The sequence below is a fragment of the Lycorma delicatula genome, chromosome 1 (assembly GCF_047948215.1).
Source record: "Lycorma delicatula isolate Av1 chromosome 1, ASM4794821v1, whole genome shotgun sequence".
Lineage (NCBI taxonomy): Eukaryota > Metazoa > Arthropoda > Insecta > Hemiptera > Fulgoridae > Lycorma > Lycorma delicatula.
In genome coordinates, this window is record NC_134455.1 from 343,301,713 (window position 1) to 343,320,525 (window position 18,813).

Consider the following 18,813-nt stretch of genomic DNA (forward strand, 5'->3'; position numbering starts at 1 on the left):
AAGACATCCTGGAATATTGGGGGGACAGGTAGAAGGAAAAAATTGTGCAGGCAGGCAACGTTTGGAATATGTAAAACAAATTTTTAGGGATGTAGATGTATACCGAAATGAAACGACTAGCACTAGATAGGGAATCGTGGAGAGCTGCATCAAACCAGTCAAATGACTGAAGACAAAAAAAAATGACCCCACGTTTGGAATCCTTACATTACTGGAAGGATTCAATATATAAATATGTATATATATATATATACCAATACCCAGTCCAGAGTGAAATTCAGAGGTGAACTCTCTCAACCCTTCTACATAAAAACTGGATTGAGGCAAGGAGACGGCCTCTCACCACACCTTTTTAACTGCGCCCTCGAATTTGTCATGAGAAAATGGTATGAAATAAATCCCAAAAATATAAAAATGGGTACTAAGAAAAACTCCATCACACTAAATTGCCTGGGATTTGCAGATGACCTCGCTCTTTTAGCAAATAATATTCAAGAAGCCAAAACACAAATCATGAGCCTTCAAAACCTAGCACAAAAGATAGGGCTTCATATCTCTTTCGAAAAAACTGAACTAATGGCTATCGATCCTCTGGTAATAGCGCACATTACGGTAAACAATCAGAAAATTAAAATAGTAAAACAATTTAAATATCTAGGGGAAATAATAACTTATAATTTAAATGAAAAAGTGACATGGCAAAACAGGACAAATAAAATGATTAAATCCCAAAAATTAACTTGGTCAACATATAACAAAAAATGCCTTTCTGCTAAAACAAAACTTAAACATTATAAAACTGTAGTACAGCCAGTAGTCACCTACGGAAGCGAGACCCTTTTCAAAATCACTCAGAAAAACTGAATTGAAAAAATTCTGAAAATAGAGAGGAGAATTGTCAGAACGTGTATCAATAAAAAACACCAAAAAGAAGGCCAATGGTGGATTGTGCCAAATGAGGTGGTGTATCGAGAAATAGAGCCTGTTACTGATACTATGCGGAAAAAAAGAATCTCTTTCTTTGGTCATCTCATAAGGACACCGGAAACAAGACTGTCAAGAAATATCATTGAAAAGCTTTGGTTCCAAAAGCTAGAAGTAGGATGGATCAAAGAAATTAGAGAAGATATGAAAGAATTGGGAATTTCCCTGACTGACCTACAGAATAAAACTGGAAAAATTACAAAGCTAAAAGACAAAAGCATTAGATTTAAACAAAAGACAGACAAACGACAAAATACAACGAAGAGGGTGTTTACGGATGAAGAAAAGAAAGCAAGATCTGAACGGATGAAGAAATACTGGGCAGCTCGGAAGAGTAAAATAACACGCTTTTCTCAGAAAAGATCCAACTAAAATTGACTTAAGTGGTCCCATGTTGGCCGTAAAAGCATAATAATAATAATATATATATATGTGTGTGTGTGTGTGTGTGTGTGTGTGTTTAAATAGATTTTAAAATTTTGGAAAAATTTGTATTATATAGAAATACTAAATACAAAGTTTTTATTAAAAAATCTATTTAATTTATTCATTGGCAAATATTATTGTTTAAATAATGTACAATTGTTTATCATATCTGGAAGCTTTATGATGCCTTTTTTTATTCTTGTGAAGCATCACTTACTACTTTGTCTATTGTACAATGAATCTTGATTGTCATGATGTAGCATGTAATGATAGTTGCCCACCATAATGACATGCCACCATTCCTGATACCATTATTCCACCTCTTTAATATCTTTGCGAAACCCTGACCTTTATTCTCTGCCCCAAGATTTTCTAGGAAGAAGACCAAATGAGTTAGTAAAAAGTGAACTTTTATAGTGACAGAACTCTAATGTTTTTAATTTTTTCAGCATCCTTTCAACAATTTTTTTAAAGTCCTTGATGTTTCTTAATAATTTACTAGTAACATCTTCAAAAGCAATCCAATCATCATTTTCAACATTATTCTTTGCGGGTAGAAATTTTTCATTTGTCATTAAAGCCTTCCTATATCTGGCTCAACGAATATGATTTCTTTCAGTTAAAGAGTTTGAGAGGTGAGGAGACTTTAGGCATAAGTACTTAAAGAAGTTTTCAAGATTTTCATTCAAAATATTTTTGCTTCCTGTCTCAAGAGGTTTTCTTGCAGGCCAGTGTTTTTGAACCCAGCATTGACATCTTGGTTGGTGTCCCAAAATATAAGAAGCATGGCTACTTAGTATATCTAGAAGTATACTAAGTATTTTAAGGTCTCTAGACCTCCATTATGGAATCATCTATTTATATTCTTTATACTCTATTAGAAGTGTTACTTCTAAATTAATGTAACTTTATTTAGGTGCCCTGGGTAACCAACAAATATAGACTTCTTTTAGAAAGCCAATAAAAAGTTTACATTCATCTATTTTGTATTCACTGTTAAACTTGTGCATCAAACTAGCATTACCACTGCAGTTTGCAATCACGGTTCTGTGAAAAGTAGAGAGTGATTCTTGTTCTCTCTTTCTATACAAAAAAATAGGCATTCCTGCAGCCAATAAGTTATTTTCTTTTAATCTGAGATCCAACAATTCAGCAGAATCCTTAGGTAATCCTAAATACATACTAGATCAATTATGATCTAAATTTTGTTTATTTAGATCGTCATTGATTGTCGATTTACATAATAAACTGGAAAATTTTTGTGTGTTCCTTCAATGATAGTACACAGAATTCTACAACAAGTTAGAGTTAGAGAAGTTTAAGGAAACAACACTAAGTTCGTACATCATGGGGAAGGGGGTTGAGCATAACTTTATAACTGAAGTGTAATAATTGATTTGTATATGATTTTTTTTTAAGAAGATGCAAGCAATAAAAATTTGTCTAAGCTTTTGTTGAGTTTGTAAGCTGAGTTTGTGATATGACTCATGCTGTCCATTTGATATGATATGAATAGACCTCATTTGCTTGAGTTGTAACATCTGTGGAGGGGATAAATTTATACACATCAGTTGATTAATTTGCATAAAAAATAAAAATAAAATAATCCCAGAATAAAATGAAAACCTACATGCCATCAGTGGACCAGCTATGTGAGTTTTCTACTGCTATCAGCACTCACATCTCTGGTGATATTATATATATTTCAAGATAAATTCTCTGATTGATCTATGACAATGGAAAAAAGAACCTTTTTCCAACAAAACCACACATACACAAACACACCAATGTCTAAAGTGGCATCACACAAGCACACGCCACCACTTCTCCCATATAGCAACAATCTGCTCCAAAGAGATCCGTCTTGCTCACCGCACAGATATCTCATCCTTCCTTTTCTCCTACTGCCCGACCTTCCTTCATACCAACATATTCACTGGCAGAACCCTCATACATCAAACAAAATGCCTACAAGCCAACAATTTTGTAGGCAACAGCACATTATGTCAAAATTGACTCCACTACTTCACAATAAATCACTTGTAATGCCGTATTACTCAAACCCTAATCACCTCTCCAGTCTTCTAACTTACTGAATTCCCTTTCAGTTTTTTCATCCAAAAAATAAACATTCTCATTTATACCCAAATTCACACCATTCCACACACTCAAATATCATTCCCTACAATCATATATAACGATGTACCGGCAATCATAATATTCTTCCTTACACTCAAAAATCACATCCCTCACAAACTCTTAATAACACACTTAGCCCTGAAAAAGTAATTTAACATTAGCTGCCCATTCACCTACCCTTCATAACATTTCATTTGTTCTCTCCTCCACATCAAGATGGGATCCACCGCTAACTGCAAACACCAGATCATCAGCATAAGATGTCCCTCTTATACTCTCCCCTGAATCAAGACAGAAAAGGCCATCAAACCAAAAAGTCCAAACTGCACACCTAACACCAAACCTAAAAACAACCATGCGTTATCTCTCGCTCAACATATACACTCTTGCTTCCCATATCGGAGTTTGATGGGTGGGTTGTCAAATTCTGAATCAGGTTATACACATCCGCATTACAATTGATTATAACCAATTTTAAGAGGGGCTTCCTCAAAATACCAGGCTACTATGTATTATAATCCTACTCTCAACATCCATAAACACCCCCAAAGCACATTTATTCCTACTCTCATACATACTGCACAACTTATTTATTGCATCCACTATGTGCTCATTGACAAAACTATATGACAATTTGACAATCCACACACCTGATCCAAGCAGTATTGAAGACATCAGTCTTCAACAACTACTATATTAGTTGAAAGTAATCAGTCAATGAAGGAAAGAGATGCCAGATTAATAGACTTTTTGTTTTCTGTTTAGACTCTGGAACCATAGTAAGGTATTACTTCAGTTGTAAAATATGTTGGTTATGTAGATTTAAAATTTTATTCCATGAAATTTTATTTATTTAATGGTTATTCAGTAGGAATTAGAAAGGCCATTAATTTTCTGGGTATCCAGAATTCATTTAAACTATTTAATTTGTCATGTCTAAACTTTATTTTTTTAAAGTGAGGGGAAGACAGTCTAAAGTTAGCATCTCATTTGGATTAGACATGAAACTAGTTCTTCTTATACAAGTTAAGATTTGACTGAGGTAAGATTATACAGGGGTAACATTCTATTATGAGATTATTTCAATAAGTAGCTAGTAAATAATGGTACACCATACCTATAAATTCAACATGATATATGCTAATAATCAAGTTATACTTTGATGAGTTATTTTTGTGAAGTAAGCAAGTGTATATGCCACTGTCACTTGCTTTTGGTTTGTGTATTATTAACTTTTTCCTGCACGGTTGATTTATCTGATTACCACAAGCCAGAACTCCAGAATTCTTTTTTTTTGTTTGACATGGAATGGTGCTTCTTCCTCCACATGCCTGTAAAACACACAAAATAACTAAGTAAATAAGATTAGTCATATTTCCCATTTAGAACTTAATGAAAAAAAATCATAACTCAAATAAAATAATATTATTGATAATCAGATGATAAATTAAAATTAATAGTTAATCACTCTTTCTTTTTCCTCTTTATCCTCCAGTAATTATCTTTCAGATAATACTTCAGAGGATGAATGAGGATGATATGTGTGAGTGTAAATGAAGTGTAGTCTTGTACAGTCTCAGTTCGACCATTCCTGAGATGTGTTTAATTGAAACCCAACCACAAAAGAACATCGGTATCCACGATCTAGTATTCAAATCTGTGTAAAAATAACTGACTTTACTAGGACTTGAATGCTGGAACTCTCGACTTCCAAAAACAGTTATTCACTCTTAACTGAACTATGCAGAAATGAATCCCTAAGAGGCACCAAAACCAATATAAATTTTTAATTTTACTTCTTATGTATATATTATATGAAATATAAACCACCAAAACACAGTAATTAGATAAGTTACACTTCCCATACTAATTTTCGATAACCAGTTTCAGAATATCCCACATCTTCAGTTGGTATTAATTTTTATATACATATATACATATATATTGTAACAGGACCAGTATAATGGACTAGGGTAATGGATTTATTCCAATTAAGAGGAAAGAAAGAGAAAATAATAATGAAAAGAAGAATCCAGAAGGAACTAAAGGGATTCTTTTCTTAGAGTAACGGGTCCATTTAACAATCTGTTCTTTGTTATAAAGTCAATGGCACCTCCAAAAGCTGTTGTTCAACCAGAAGGGTTACCGAACTGGAATAAGAATTTATGGGAAAACGTAAGGGCACGGGCATCCCAACCCCGTAGGGGGAAGACCCCCCCCTATGTCCCCCGCCTTGTGACGCTTCCGGTTGCCACACATCCCCTATTCCTAGCCCTGATGGGATTTAATGGGAGTCATCTTTCGCCGTCTCTCATAGTAATAAGCCAGGCCTCGTTGGGATGCCACCAATGTAAATGCCTTGGTAGACATCTACATCGGTGATTTCTAATCTCAGCTTTTGCCTTCGCTGTAGGCCTCGTCCAGCCATCTTGAATTTCCTACATTGTTCCCCTCTGAACTAGCTAACTGAGCTCGTGGAAGCACAAACCTCGCGCCTACTTTTATTGAGTCAATTTCTAGTAAATGTCTAACATACCACCAAAAATGTAAGGGCACGAGCAATGAAAATTATTACATTTCAACAATTAAAGGGAGAGATGAGTATTGGTTCTGCAGGGCAAGGGATATAAATACTGCAAGGGACCAGCAGATAGTTGTCAGTAGTTCTACTGACGTGGTTGTGGTCCGACGTGGTTGTGGTGACGTTGATATCAGTAAGCATGAGGTAACAATGAGTAAAGAGTACGTCAGGAGCATTCCATTGTGGATAGTGGGTGAATGAAGTTAGTTGTTCAGTGAGTTATTGGTATACAGTAGTGAAAGTGGTTGTGGTGACGTTGATATCTGTAAGCATGAGGTAACAATGAGTAAAGAGTACGTCAGGAGCATTCCATTGTGGATAGTGGGTGAATGAAGTTAGTTGTTCAGTGAGTTATTGGTATACAGTAGTGAAAGTGACAGTGTAATATTCATTCATAAAGTGTAGGGTAGTTCTATTGTAGACTCACTGGGCTGGTCTAGTGGTGAACTCGTCATCACAGATCTTTTATATGGATTTGAATAGTAGACCATGGATACCGCTGTTCTTTGGTGGTTAGGTTTCAATTAACCACATGTCTCAGGAATGGTCGACCTGAGACTGTACAAGACTATACTTCATTTATATTCATATATATGATCCTCATTCATCCTCTGAAGTAATACCTTACGGTGGTTCCGAAGCCTAAACAGAAAAAGAAAGTTCTATTGTAGACAGTTAAAGTAATAATATCTGCATAAATTGAATTGTGTGACTTTAGACTTTTTAGTGTTATCTTGTTGTTATTTCAATATTAGGTATTAATATTAGTGATCATTATAACATTTTTAGTTATTAGATTTTATTCTGGTGTTTGTAATTTAACTATCTTTAAACAAATCTTGTACTTATTTGAATTACTCTGCATGTCATACAAGCATATTCATTATTTATTTTTTTGTTGTTGATTTTTTAGGGGCATCGACTACTTTGGTCATTGGCCTCTTTCTGCTTCAAACAAAAAATAAAAATAACATTTCTTTTCCTACCTATAAAAGAACACTTGTGACATAGTCAGGGACTAGTCTTGTCAAAAGAGCATCTAAAAATAAACCTGTCAATGGTTATTGAAACCCTGAAAACTCAACACAACAAGAATGGATAGGCCTTTTTTATTTTTTACACCTTTTTAACCATCTCTTATGAAGTTTTGTCAAAAACTATCAAAAAACAGTTCACTGTGATAAAGATTTAAACAAACATTGAAAAAATGTTTAAACACAAGATGACAAGGGTGTAAAGGGTCCTTGCCACTTAACATCAGACAGATCACTTATAATAAAAGATATTCAAAAAACATCAAAAACACATATTAAAAGTATCATGTTATTTAATATTAAAAACACAACGTTTATTAAAAGAAATTCTTCATAGAAGTATGAAATCAATCTTTTCTTAAATTCTATTGCCTTGATTCCCCTGTAAGACATCCTTTTTTGCTTCTTTTTCTCATCTTTCTAAAGGCTTTGACATTGAATTCCAAGGTATCAGAGGCCTCTGAGATGGAGTCTTCAGATCCTCTGCTGTAGGTCTCAGAGGATCTCCTGCTGCCAGCTTTGGATGACACTGGCTCTTTGTTGGTGCAGTCAGAAATACATCACAGTCCAAACTGGATGCACTCACCACTAGAACATGTGGGGCAGCCGAATTTCTCACCCTCTCAGCTAAAGGCCTCTGTGCTTTCAAAGGCACCATTATTGGTTTTACAAACTGTTCTTTTTCCAATATCTGTACTTCTAGGTTTGCAGATTCCTTAATGGGGACTTTTTTCTAGCTGGATGTTTGGTTTAGAGGCAGTTGGGTCAGGCATTCTCTTGATTTTTTATTCTTTTGGCTTAACTGATGTACTAGCTGTAGACTCATTCTTGGGCTTTACGGAGTTCTTTTCTTCAGAAACTTCCGCATTCTTCTGGGTTGGTTTTGGACTATTTCCTCTTGATAGTTGTCCTTTCAATTTTTGATTGATGATGTGTTTGACCATGTTTGTTAGGGATGGTGCTACTTTGGAGATTAAGTCCTTTTATGCTACAGGAGCTGCAACAACCTGCGCATATGATGCAATCTTTGGCGTTCTGCTGATAACAAACTTCCTAGCTTCCAAGTAGTTAACTTTTTGTATCATCTTGACTTCTTGAATAACTACTACTTATTCCTTGTAAGTAGACAATTAACGGATCTCGCAGACTAGTGTCCATGACAATTGACGCATACAGGCGGGTTTCTGCATTGGTCATCAGGATTTAATGGCTCTCCACAAACACAGATTTGTTTCCTGGTACACCTCGCTGCTGTATATCCAAAACGTTGACATCCAAAACATCGCAGTGGAGTCTGTATAAAAGGATGTACATCCAATCTATGAAATCCTGCCTTAATTTTTTCCGGACACTTCGGTTTATTAAAGATCAGGACGTGTGACGCGGAGGGAACAACTTCACCGTTTCATCGGATATTCAATCATCGACACGCAGCAACTCCTTGTGCATGTAACTCGTCGGTGATTTCCTCTTCGGTGTTCAGTTGAATAAATCTCTACATACAACATCCTTTGAGGTATTTAATGTAACATGCGACGTGATCTTAACGTCTAGTGCTCCTATTTTCTTAGCTTAAAGTAACCGTAATGATCGTACATCGTTCACGTTTCTACAAATTGTTCAACTGCGGTCTTCCTAACATCCTTTACTGGACCTATGGCGGCTTCCGTGATGCCTCGAGCTATCACAAAAGAGCTAGTCTTCGTAAAATCGCCTTCGTTTTTCTTGATTAGAAGATATTTCGGAATCAATCCGCTACTCTTCGGTCGAAACTTCGTTCGATCCATCTTTACCAAAACAATGAATTCTTCATTGTCTCTAAACTCGACACTCTTCCTCCTCTTTGCCTTCGAAGACAGAGGCTCTCCAGTACGAGAGTTTTTACATGGAACCTCGTCCACGGACGTTGTGGATGTTGAATTATCCATGAAACTATATTTATGCCAGTCAATATCTCGTAAGGTGGGGGCGGTGAGAGACGATTGGAAGTGCCTGGGTTCCCACTGTCAGCCGTCCCCCACAATTTAACCCGGGCTGGGGAGTAAAATACTGCCTGACCCATGATACCAACATTTCATTATTAGTATTATTTTTTTTTTATGGAACCATCGACTTCTAAGGTCATATCAAATCAAAAACCATTTGCAGAACAAAGAAAACTCCGACATAATGTTTCCTTGTGATGTAGCTGTTATATTTAATATCCTCTAAATTGATAATTTGGTCAGTAGTTGAATGGTACTGTCGGAAACCTGCTTGATGTGCGACGATAAAAGATTTTCTCTTTCTAAAATCCAAACGATTATTTATCATTTTATCAAAACTTTTTCTCGTAGCACACGTCAAGGAAATAGGACGTTAACTATTGGAATCTGTCAAATCTTTATCTTTTTTTTTTAGAATTGGAATAATACGTGCTTTCTTCCACTGCTGCGGGTATATTCCATCCTGCCGCCATATCTGACTATATAGTTCTAACTATCTAAGTTTTGCAGTGGTGTTTAGCTTTCTGATCGTGACATCATGAATTTCGTCTGAACGCTTTTATTTTGAATGGTAAGAAAAATTCATTTTAGTTCCGGAATTTAACAGATCTTAGATCTGTTTTTGTCTTCTATAAAATTCTTCATAGTTAGCCGTTTTGATGGCTTCTTCAAAACGATTGACTAGTAACTCAAAAATTTCGTTTAGAGTATCTATAAGTTCATCTTCATATTGAAGGCAAATTATGATCCTATGCGTTCAATTATGACTGCATATGATCACTTTAGTCAGTCCAATATCCAAGTCATTCTCAAGGACTCAAGGAACTGTTCGGGTCTTGCGGTTCTCATGTCCTTTTTTATACGTTCTGATCTCCGTGCCCTTTCTGGTGTTGAAAAGGTTCGTGTTGTGAGTTTCTTTCTTTTGAGTGTGAAGCGAGTGTTTTTATCCTTGATTTTTTTTTGTTTAATTTTATCTTGTCTGTGGTGTCTTCTGGTGTAAGACCAACTTCCTTCAGATCCTCTCTTATACTTCTCATCCATCTGCATCCTGTTTTGGTGTTTTTCAAGTTGAGATTGTGCTGTACCAGCTGTTTCTGAAGTCTCGAATCTTGCATCCTTATGATGTGTCCAAAGAATCCTAGTCTCCTTTTACACATGGTATCAGTGATGTATTCTAACTCTTTGTCATAACTTTGTTGGACATGATCCACCACTGCACATCTTTCTGATACTTTTGGTTGATGCAGATTCCTTCAATTATTTGGAGTCAGTCGGTCTTTCATTCTTTATTCAGGTGAAAGAGTTTTTGTGCTGCATATTTGACTTCCAGATTTATAACTGTTATATCTTATTTTTGCATTTATGGATAGACTTTTTTAATGTAGATGTACCAGGTTAATTTTTGTGCTTTAGCTAGTTTGGATTAAGGTTTTTTCAATTTGGTTGTTTGTCATTATTTCTCCGAAGTATTTGAATTATGCTACTATTTTGACTGTCATCATTTATGTTTACTTCTTTTATTTGTGTTGGTTTTTGGGGCATAACTTCTGTTTTTTGAATGATATTTTGAGGCCAATTTTATTTGCAATGTTTTGAAGTTCTAATACCTGGATTTTAGCTTTGTCGATTTCATTTCCTAGCAGTGCCAAATTGATGGTGAAAACAAGGCAGGTTGTTTTGATTTTTGGCCTATTTTATTTTTGGGAAGCAATTTTTGAGCCATTCCCTCATTACCATTTCCAGAATGTAGTTGAATAACAGCAGTGAGAGTCCATTAGCTTGGTGCAGTCCTGTTTTAATCTCAAATGGATCTGAGAGTTCATCTCTGACTTTCACTTTTGTCATTAGTGTTTGTGAGGGTCAATTTTATCATGTTTATTAATTTGGGGTGTAGTCCGAGGTGTCTAGAATTTTTAGTCATAATTCTATATTTATTACATTAAAACATTGTTTAATGATTTGTTATTTTCTTCCCTGAAATTATAATGTTTTCTATTGTGAAATTTTGAATGAATGATATTATAAGTGTGTGTAGTTTTTCTGACCATTAATCATTAAAGAATATATTATAATGTAATGAATATAGAATGTTAAATCAACTGAAGATATGGGATACTGTGAAAACTGGTTATTGGAAATTAGTACGGTAAATTTAACTTAAATGATTACTGTGTTTTGGTGATTTATATTTCATATAACATTAAATTTTATTAACACAGTGGTCAAAATGTTAATAAATTATTTTTATACACACACACACACACACACACCCACCCACCCACCCACACCCACACACACACACACACACACACACACACACACACACACACACACACACACACACACACACACACACACACACCACATACACACACACACCCACCCCCACACACACACACAGAGAGAGAGAGAGAGAGATATGATATAATCAAAAATAAATAACACGTTTAAATTTACATAGAAAAACTGAATTGTATAAAAAGATCCCGCATTTGGTAGATTTTCTAAAATTATTTCAACAAACCAATAAAGAAACGATAAATAAAAATTTGCAGTGATGGTATGTCAATTGTGAGTCTGTAACTTTTACACAAATCTTTTAGTAAACTAAAACCTTCAGTATGATGATACAAGCTTATCAGTGTGATAATACCAGCCTATCAACTTGTATCATCATACAAGATTAGATTTATAGATTTTAATCTTAATATTATGTCATTGTCATTGCTTTTACAGACATTATGATGCAAAATTATTAAAAATTAGTTTTTAGATTTATAGATTTTAATCGTAATATTATGTCTTTGTCATTGCTTTTACAGTCATTATGATGCAAAATTATTAAAAATTAGTTTAGTTATTTAGGCTTCGTAGGGGTTTGCAGTAATTCACAGACAAAATAGACTATTAAATACATAATCCTCCTTTGCATTGTGGTTAGGTAAAAAGTATAGTCTACTGATACTCTATAATATAAATCTGCAAGATTCATTTATGTGTGAAGTCCTAGATACATGATTATATTACAAATGCCCAAATTCATCACTGGCAGTAGACAACTATTTATTCTGTTGAAACACTGACAGTTTAAAAAGATAAAGAAATTCATTATCCATGGTTACATATGGTGTATCAAATTACATTTTTAAATTCATGACAAAGAGTGTATTCATAATTTTGGTTAGCTCAAAAATAAATTTTTATCAGTTCTATTAATAAACTATAACCATTTAACTAATGTAATTACATTATAAAAATTTAAGTGAAATATACATTTAAATAGGAGGACATTTTTTATTGACACAAACTGCTAAAAGCTATGGAAATTGGTAGCGTATGAAAAGATGCCATGTCTGACCAGGATTTGAACCCAGGACCTCCACATGACGTGCTGAGACACTACCTACTCAGCCATGGAGGTTCAGCAGGTTAGTTTTTCTTTCTGAAGAGATGGGTATTGTTTATGAGATTAAAGGCTGAATTAAATTATCAAATCAATAACAATAAAACAAATTACTGTAATAAATTTTTTTATTTATTTACCTTTGTTTAGTAAGCTTATTATATTTTTGGTTAACAGCCTGGAAGATAGCTATTGATCATCTCAAAGTGAATTTTGCTTTTCTTTTTTACACTTTTTTATTTGATTATTTAAAAGGAAAGATTTCATATGCATTCAATTTTTAAAAATCATTTTTAAAGAAAATTACATTACTATTATTATTTTTATAATCAGTAAAAATACTTGTAAATAAAAAGTAATAGCTAATACTATATACATTATTAATACAGATTGTTTTTAGTTTTCATTATGCACATTGTTGTTAAAAGTGAACTTTCTTGATCTAATTGAAAAAAAAAGAAAGCACTTTGTCTCATACACAACATAAATTACAAATTAATAAATAAAATGAGTATCAAAAATATAACATTGACTAATTAAATATTGTTCTCTATTCAAGAATAAAACATAAAAGAAAATCTTTAGATGGTTTTAAAAGTTATTAAAACAAGCACCTTAAATTTCCATATGATGTAATGATCCTGATTTTTAAGGAACTGAAGTAAGTTTCCAGACATACAAGACAATTTTAAGTCCTTGCCTGTAGAACAGGTAATTGCTGTCACTGTTGGTGAACCATATTCTCGATAACCTGGTAGATCTAACAAGAATGAATAAGACAAGAATGAATAATGTGATTGATTATAGATTATACAAGTAACATTCAGTACAATTGAAGTAAAAAAATTAATTGATATTTCAGGGATAACACTAATTTTTACTAGATTTTTATTATTAGTAACATCATTACCGAACAACATTATTAGACGATTTACTGTTGGTAGTATAATAATATAACAGAAGTATATGCAGTCCCAAAATCTCAGTATTCTATCTTTTCTTTGTAATTCAATTCCAAGAATTGGGATTCTCAAACTTTTAGGACAGGATTTAATTTGTTAATATTCTTTCTGATAAAAGAGTTCATTTATCACTTAATTCTTGTAAAATTACACAATATATAACGCACTATAACACAATATGTAACAGTATTATAATGCACTGTTTATATATTACTAGAAGAACATATTGTGGAAATGATTGTGTTTTTACATGAGTGTGTATAACTCTATGTTTTAGGGTTCTATTTAATATTTCTTTTTAATAATTTTGTTCAAATAAAACAGGTCCAATCAATTTTAGGATTCCTTAGGATTCCAGTTGATTTCTGGAATCCAGAGGAATTACCAAAGCAAAATCCTGAAAAATATTTTCTAAAGAAATTGTTTTGGATTTTATCTGCATTAATTTAAAAAAAATTATTAAAATGAATCCTAAGCAAGTTAATTACAGAATCTTTCACCAAGGGGGAGAATTCCCATTCAAAATTAAAAGAAATTATTTCCGTAAAAATTTTATATTGGCTAAAATCTATTGCAACAAAAACAAAAAAACATAATGAAAACAGAAAACAGGTTTTAAGTTTTATTCTGTAAATTATTGTAACATACCTTGAACAAGTAAATATAGAAAAACAGTTTTTTGTCAGGAAGGATTTAATATGTTAAGATAATAAAATCTAAGTTTTGGACACATCTTAAAGAAGTTTATACAGTAACATTTATTAAATTCAGTTAAGCAATTCTTGACTGTAAAAAAACCAGATAACTGGCTCATTGCATCAATTTTATTTAAAACAAACATTTAAAAAAATGGAATATTAAAATATAAACAAAACTGATACCGCTAACACAGTTTTTAATTTGAGTTAAATGTATAATTTAATTTCATAACTTATTGTATAATTCTAATTTTTTTTAAATACACTTCTTTACTTTATAATTCAAACTTATTTTATATATGCTTTACTTGAGTAAAGTGCAGAGTTAAAAGTCTTTTACGTTATTGTCAAAGCAAACAATGTGGATATAGTCTACTCAGAATTTACTTAACACATAAGAAGAACTTCATTAAAATTGCTTCTTATTTACTAATTTTATTATATATAAAGCAGAAAAGTGAAAATTTTAGTACAAATGGTTTAATTGAAAGATTCAAAACATTAAATGTACTGTAATTAGTGCACTTCAATTGATACACTTTTTTGTATTATGAAATAATGTATTTATTGTACACCATGAGAATATAACATTAAAATGTTTAAAAAATTATAAATGACTATTTCTTTTAATTACTTTATCATCCAGGGACTTATCAGAGCTAATTAAATTGCACCACCTTCTTCAAATAAGATGACAATACTGCTAGGTGTTAATAATGGTAAATGTCTTAAAAAGATTTTGGCAATCCCTTAAATCAGTAATCAAATAAATATATCCAATGGTTGTTGGGCTTTGTTAATTTAATACATTGTTCTCATTAAATTTTAAGGTTTTTATGTTAAGTGCAAAATTTGTATTTTGTGGTTAATGTAATTGTAGTCTGTCTGTTCTCAAATAGCTTACAAAATTTTTATTTTTTGATTGTAGTGCCTGTATGTGTTTCTTATATATGAGGGATTATATATTGGCTATAAAGTGCTCTAAATACTTTTTAAATAAATAATATATATATATAATAAAATATAAATATATAATATACGAGTACATTTAAAATATCTAAATATTGTTCTAAATACTTTTAGCGGAATCACTGCAGCCTAATTTGTTTGCACATTGTGGGGGGGGGGGGGTGCGCTACATTTATCAGAGTCAGAAGAGTGTTCTATTAATTTGAAGAATGATATGGTGCATTTTGTTTGTTGTTTTAAAACCAGTTAAATAACTTTATCCTGGAAATGTTGATAATTTTGTATATGTTATGAATTTCTCTCACAAGGTGCATTTTAATTTTGTTCTGTATTTTATATAGTATGTTATGTATGAATGTGAGTGAGTAATTATTGACCTGTTATAGATGTTTTATTATAAAGAGATTTTCAGTGTAATTGATGTTTGACAAAGGAGTATATATTAGATGTAACTTGAGTAAGAAACTGGACGATTTTGCTGTAAAGGTGATTAGGTATGTTCATGTGAAGTATCAGTTGTTAACAAACTTTATACTTATGACACTGTATGTTTCATAGGTTTTGTTATCTTTTTTTCAGTAGAAGTACACATTTGAAATGATGTTGCACCCTTAGAGTCATTGCTTTCCATCTTTTATCTTGAAGTATCTCTCTTTGCATGATAACCTTCTGACCATTGAATAAATTTAATTTCTTTTTTAATTAGCACATAAATTTAACTTATTTATAAATAAAATATTTATTTGAATAAAAAATGAGTTGAAAAATTATTTAATTATTATTTATTTAAATAAAATTATACAATTTATTAGAAAATATAAAATGTAAATATAAAAAGTATATACAGCTATTGTGTTCATGAATTAAATGTAGCTAAATTGTTATGTTTGATTTTTCACAAAAAAAAAAATTTTATGCAGTTCTAACCCTACACTTGTCAACTTAGCTTTTTATTAACTTTTTATATTTTTTTATTCTGTTTACTTTTCTACCAGGCATTTCAGATGTCAGTTTTGCAGGATCCTTTAGTTTCAATTATTGTAAAAGAAACTCTTGTTTTATATTATTTGTTAAATAGTAGTAGCTGAATAAAATGTCATTTTTTGTGTATATTTTAAATATTGTGCACAGTAAGCTGTTAATGTTCCTTTGTGGGAATGGACAAGCAGAATTTCTGCATATATGGGCAGACATTTACAACATTAACTGATTAAAAGAAGACAAGATTATAATTTAGTAATGCTGTTGATATGATATAATTTTATTAAAATTATTATATTTAAAATGTACAATTAAAAAAAAATATAGACTTTTATGTTGTATTTTTGCAGTTATACTACCTGAAGTATTTGACTCCCTTAAACAGTCTGTATATATGAAATGACTATCTCATGGAAAAACAATGGTTAACTTAACAATCAAATTTTGTGTTGTGGAACTTCCAATATATTTAGTTGCTTTTAAGATTAAGCAACTTGATTATTTATTTAATTTTCTTTTTTTTTTTTTAATTCACATTGAAAATTGTTCAACCTTTTGTTTTTGTAAATATCTAATACACATATACCAAAATGAAGTCCAATACTATCTATTAATCCTGATTTATTTTGGGTCCAGTAATTGTCTCTATTTTCCTTTAGCCTTTGGACTTACATTACATGGTACTCAATTTTGGTTATGGTAATGTCAGGGAAATTAAGTGATTTATTGTGCTTACATTTTGTACAGAAATGTAAATGGAGTATAGTCAATGATGGGTGTGATGATTGTGTGACATTGAGATGATATCAAACAATTTACTCCTTTGTACAGGAAACATACCTTCTATACATAGAGGAAACATAAGTCCTTGTTTCCGTTATAAATAAGTAAAATTGTTTGATATCAAGTGTGAAACTGCTGGTAAACATAATTTAAAAGCTCACCAACACGATTATTTGTTTCATCTGGCATTCTCATGAATTTTGAAAATTCATTGTAACAATACGATGAGGCAACCTACAAAACAATTTCATCCCTAATATGTGACATGTTACATAGTCTTTTTTTTTTCAATAAAGATCACACCTGACTGTCATTAACTTATTTTTCCCATGATACATTTTTTTCAAACTTAACCCATTTATTTTCAAATTCAATAAAATCTGTTTTCTCTTTGTTTAATATAAACACTTAATAAATTTATTAACAATTTTTCATCCATTTCTATTTAATGAACTTTTTTGTTTAAGGGTATCTTCATCATGTAAGGAAACAAGAAAATTGACTTACTTTTATTTATCTGATGAACAAATTTTATTACAATGATGCATTTGGAACATGTATTCTGTATCAGAATGATTACTCTTGGAGGTCATCAAATAATAATCCTAAAAACACAAATTTGACTTAAATTAATGTTATTTATATGCATTTTTAGTAAGTGTGAGTTTAGCAAACATTTTAGTGATAATATATGATGTTTCCCAAGAGTTATAATTCTGATAATGGAATATGTGCTCTTAAACATACTGAAATATACATTTCATCAATATCACATGAATAAAAAAAGAGTATGTAAACTTTTTTATTTCTTTTACCTTATATATTATTTACATATATAACAGATTATTTTTTAAACTATTCCCTACTTAAGGAACCTAACAGTAAAATCTGTCTTAATTTCACTTTTTACACATTTATTTTCAAAAATTATTTTTTGTTAGGTAAATAAGATTCATATCATTCAATGTTTTATAAATATGGTCAAATTAATTGTGTTGTGTCTATAAGATCAACTGCTCTTAATTTTTTTTCATTTCAAAATTTACACAGTAGAAAACTTCAGTAAGATCCAAAAATATTGACATCAAACTTCTCCATTCTGTAACCCTTCAACTACCTTATCTGCAAAAGAGACGGACGGCTTCTTAATGTATTATAATTTTAATGAAGAATATACAACTATGTAAATAGTATATTTATCTTGTCAAGCATAGTATTAAAAAAAAACTACAGAATTCTCTCTGATCTACTGTTACTATATCAGAACTTTTACTTTCTTATAAACTAATAAGTCTTTGATAACTTACTTATAATTCGTAAGAAAATTTAAAATTATTAAAGGAAAAATTTATGACATGAGAAACACAACAACAAATCTTTTACTACGTTTAGTGACACCATACAGTGACACCATCTAAATCTTTTTATTTTTTAAGAATTGTATTCCACTTCAACCAGTTATGAAGGATGTAGTTTTATTTTTTCACCTAAAATGTCTGACAACAATTGTGATACTATTACTAATATTATTATTATATTTACTAAATTCAGTACTATTCTTTGAAAGTATTTATATAGTTATTCATTACTAACTGCTGCAAAATCTTTCTCTGGTTTCATATTTTATGAGTATTTCCTCATTTCGTAAGTTTAAACTGATCCTCTTTTTTTTGTTTATGACATTTCAATTTGAACTATTAATAAATAAATTTTCTGATTTCATTATATCTGCAGACAGCTTTTTTGCAACATTAAAACCTAATTTATTTACATTTCTTAATACTTTTAATACTCCTTACATCTCTATTAATAGGTTTTATAATTTTATATTTCCCAAGCTTTCATATTTTAGCTAATAATTCTCTATT

General features: G+C 31.5%; 1 protein-coding gene across 4 annotated transcripts in view; it reads right to left on the reverse strand.

The window, feature by feature from the left end:
* The window catches only part of LOC142318385 (uncharacterized), a 59,954-nt gene that overhangs the window by 16,762 nt on the left and 24,379 nt on the right, over positions 1-18,813 (reverse strand). For all 4 annotated transcript variants that reach the window (XR_012754900.1, XM_075354965.1, XM_075354967.1 and 1 more), the window contains 2 exons: positions 13,167-13,312; positions 4,667-4,880 (listed from right to left, as the gene is read on the reverse strand). Coding sequence is in view for 3 of the 4 variants with exons in the window: in XM_075354965.1 (XP_075211080.1) it covers positions 4,667-4,880; positions 13,167-13,312 (360 nt within the window). In the remaining variant the exon portion in view is untranslated. The remainder of the gene's footprint in view (positions 1-4,666; positions 4,881-13,166; positions 13,313-18,813) is intronic.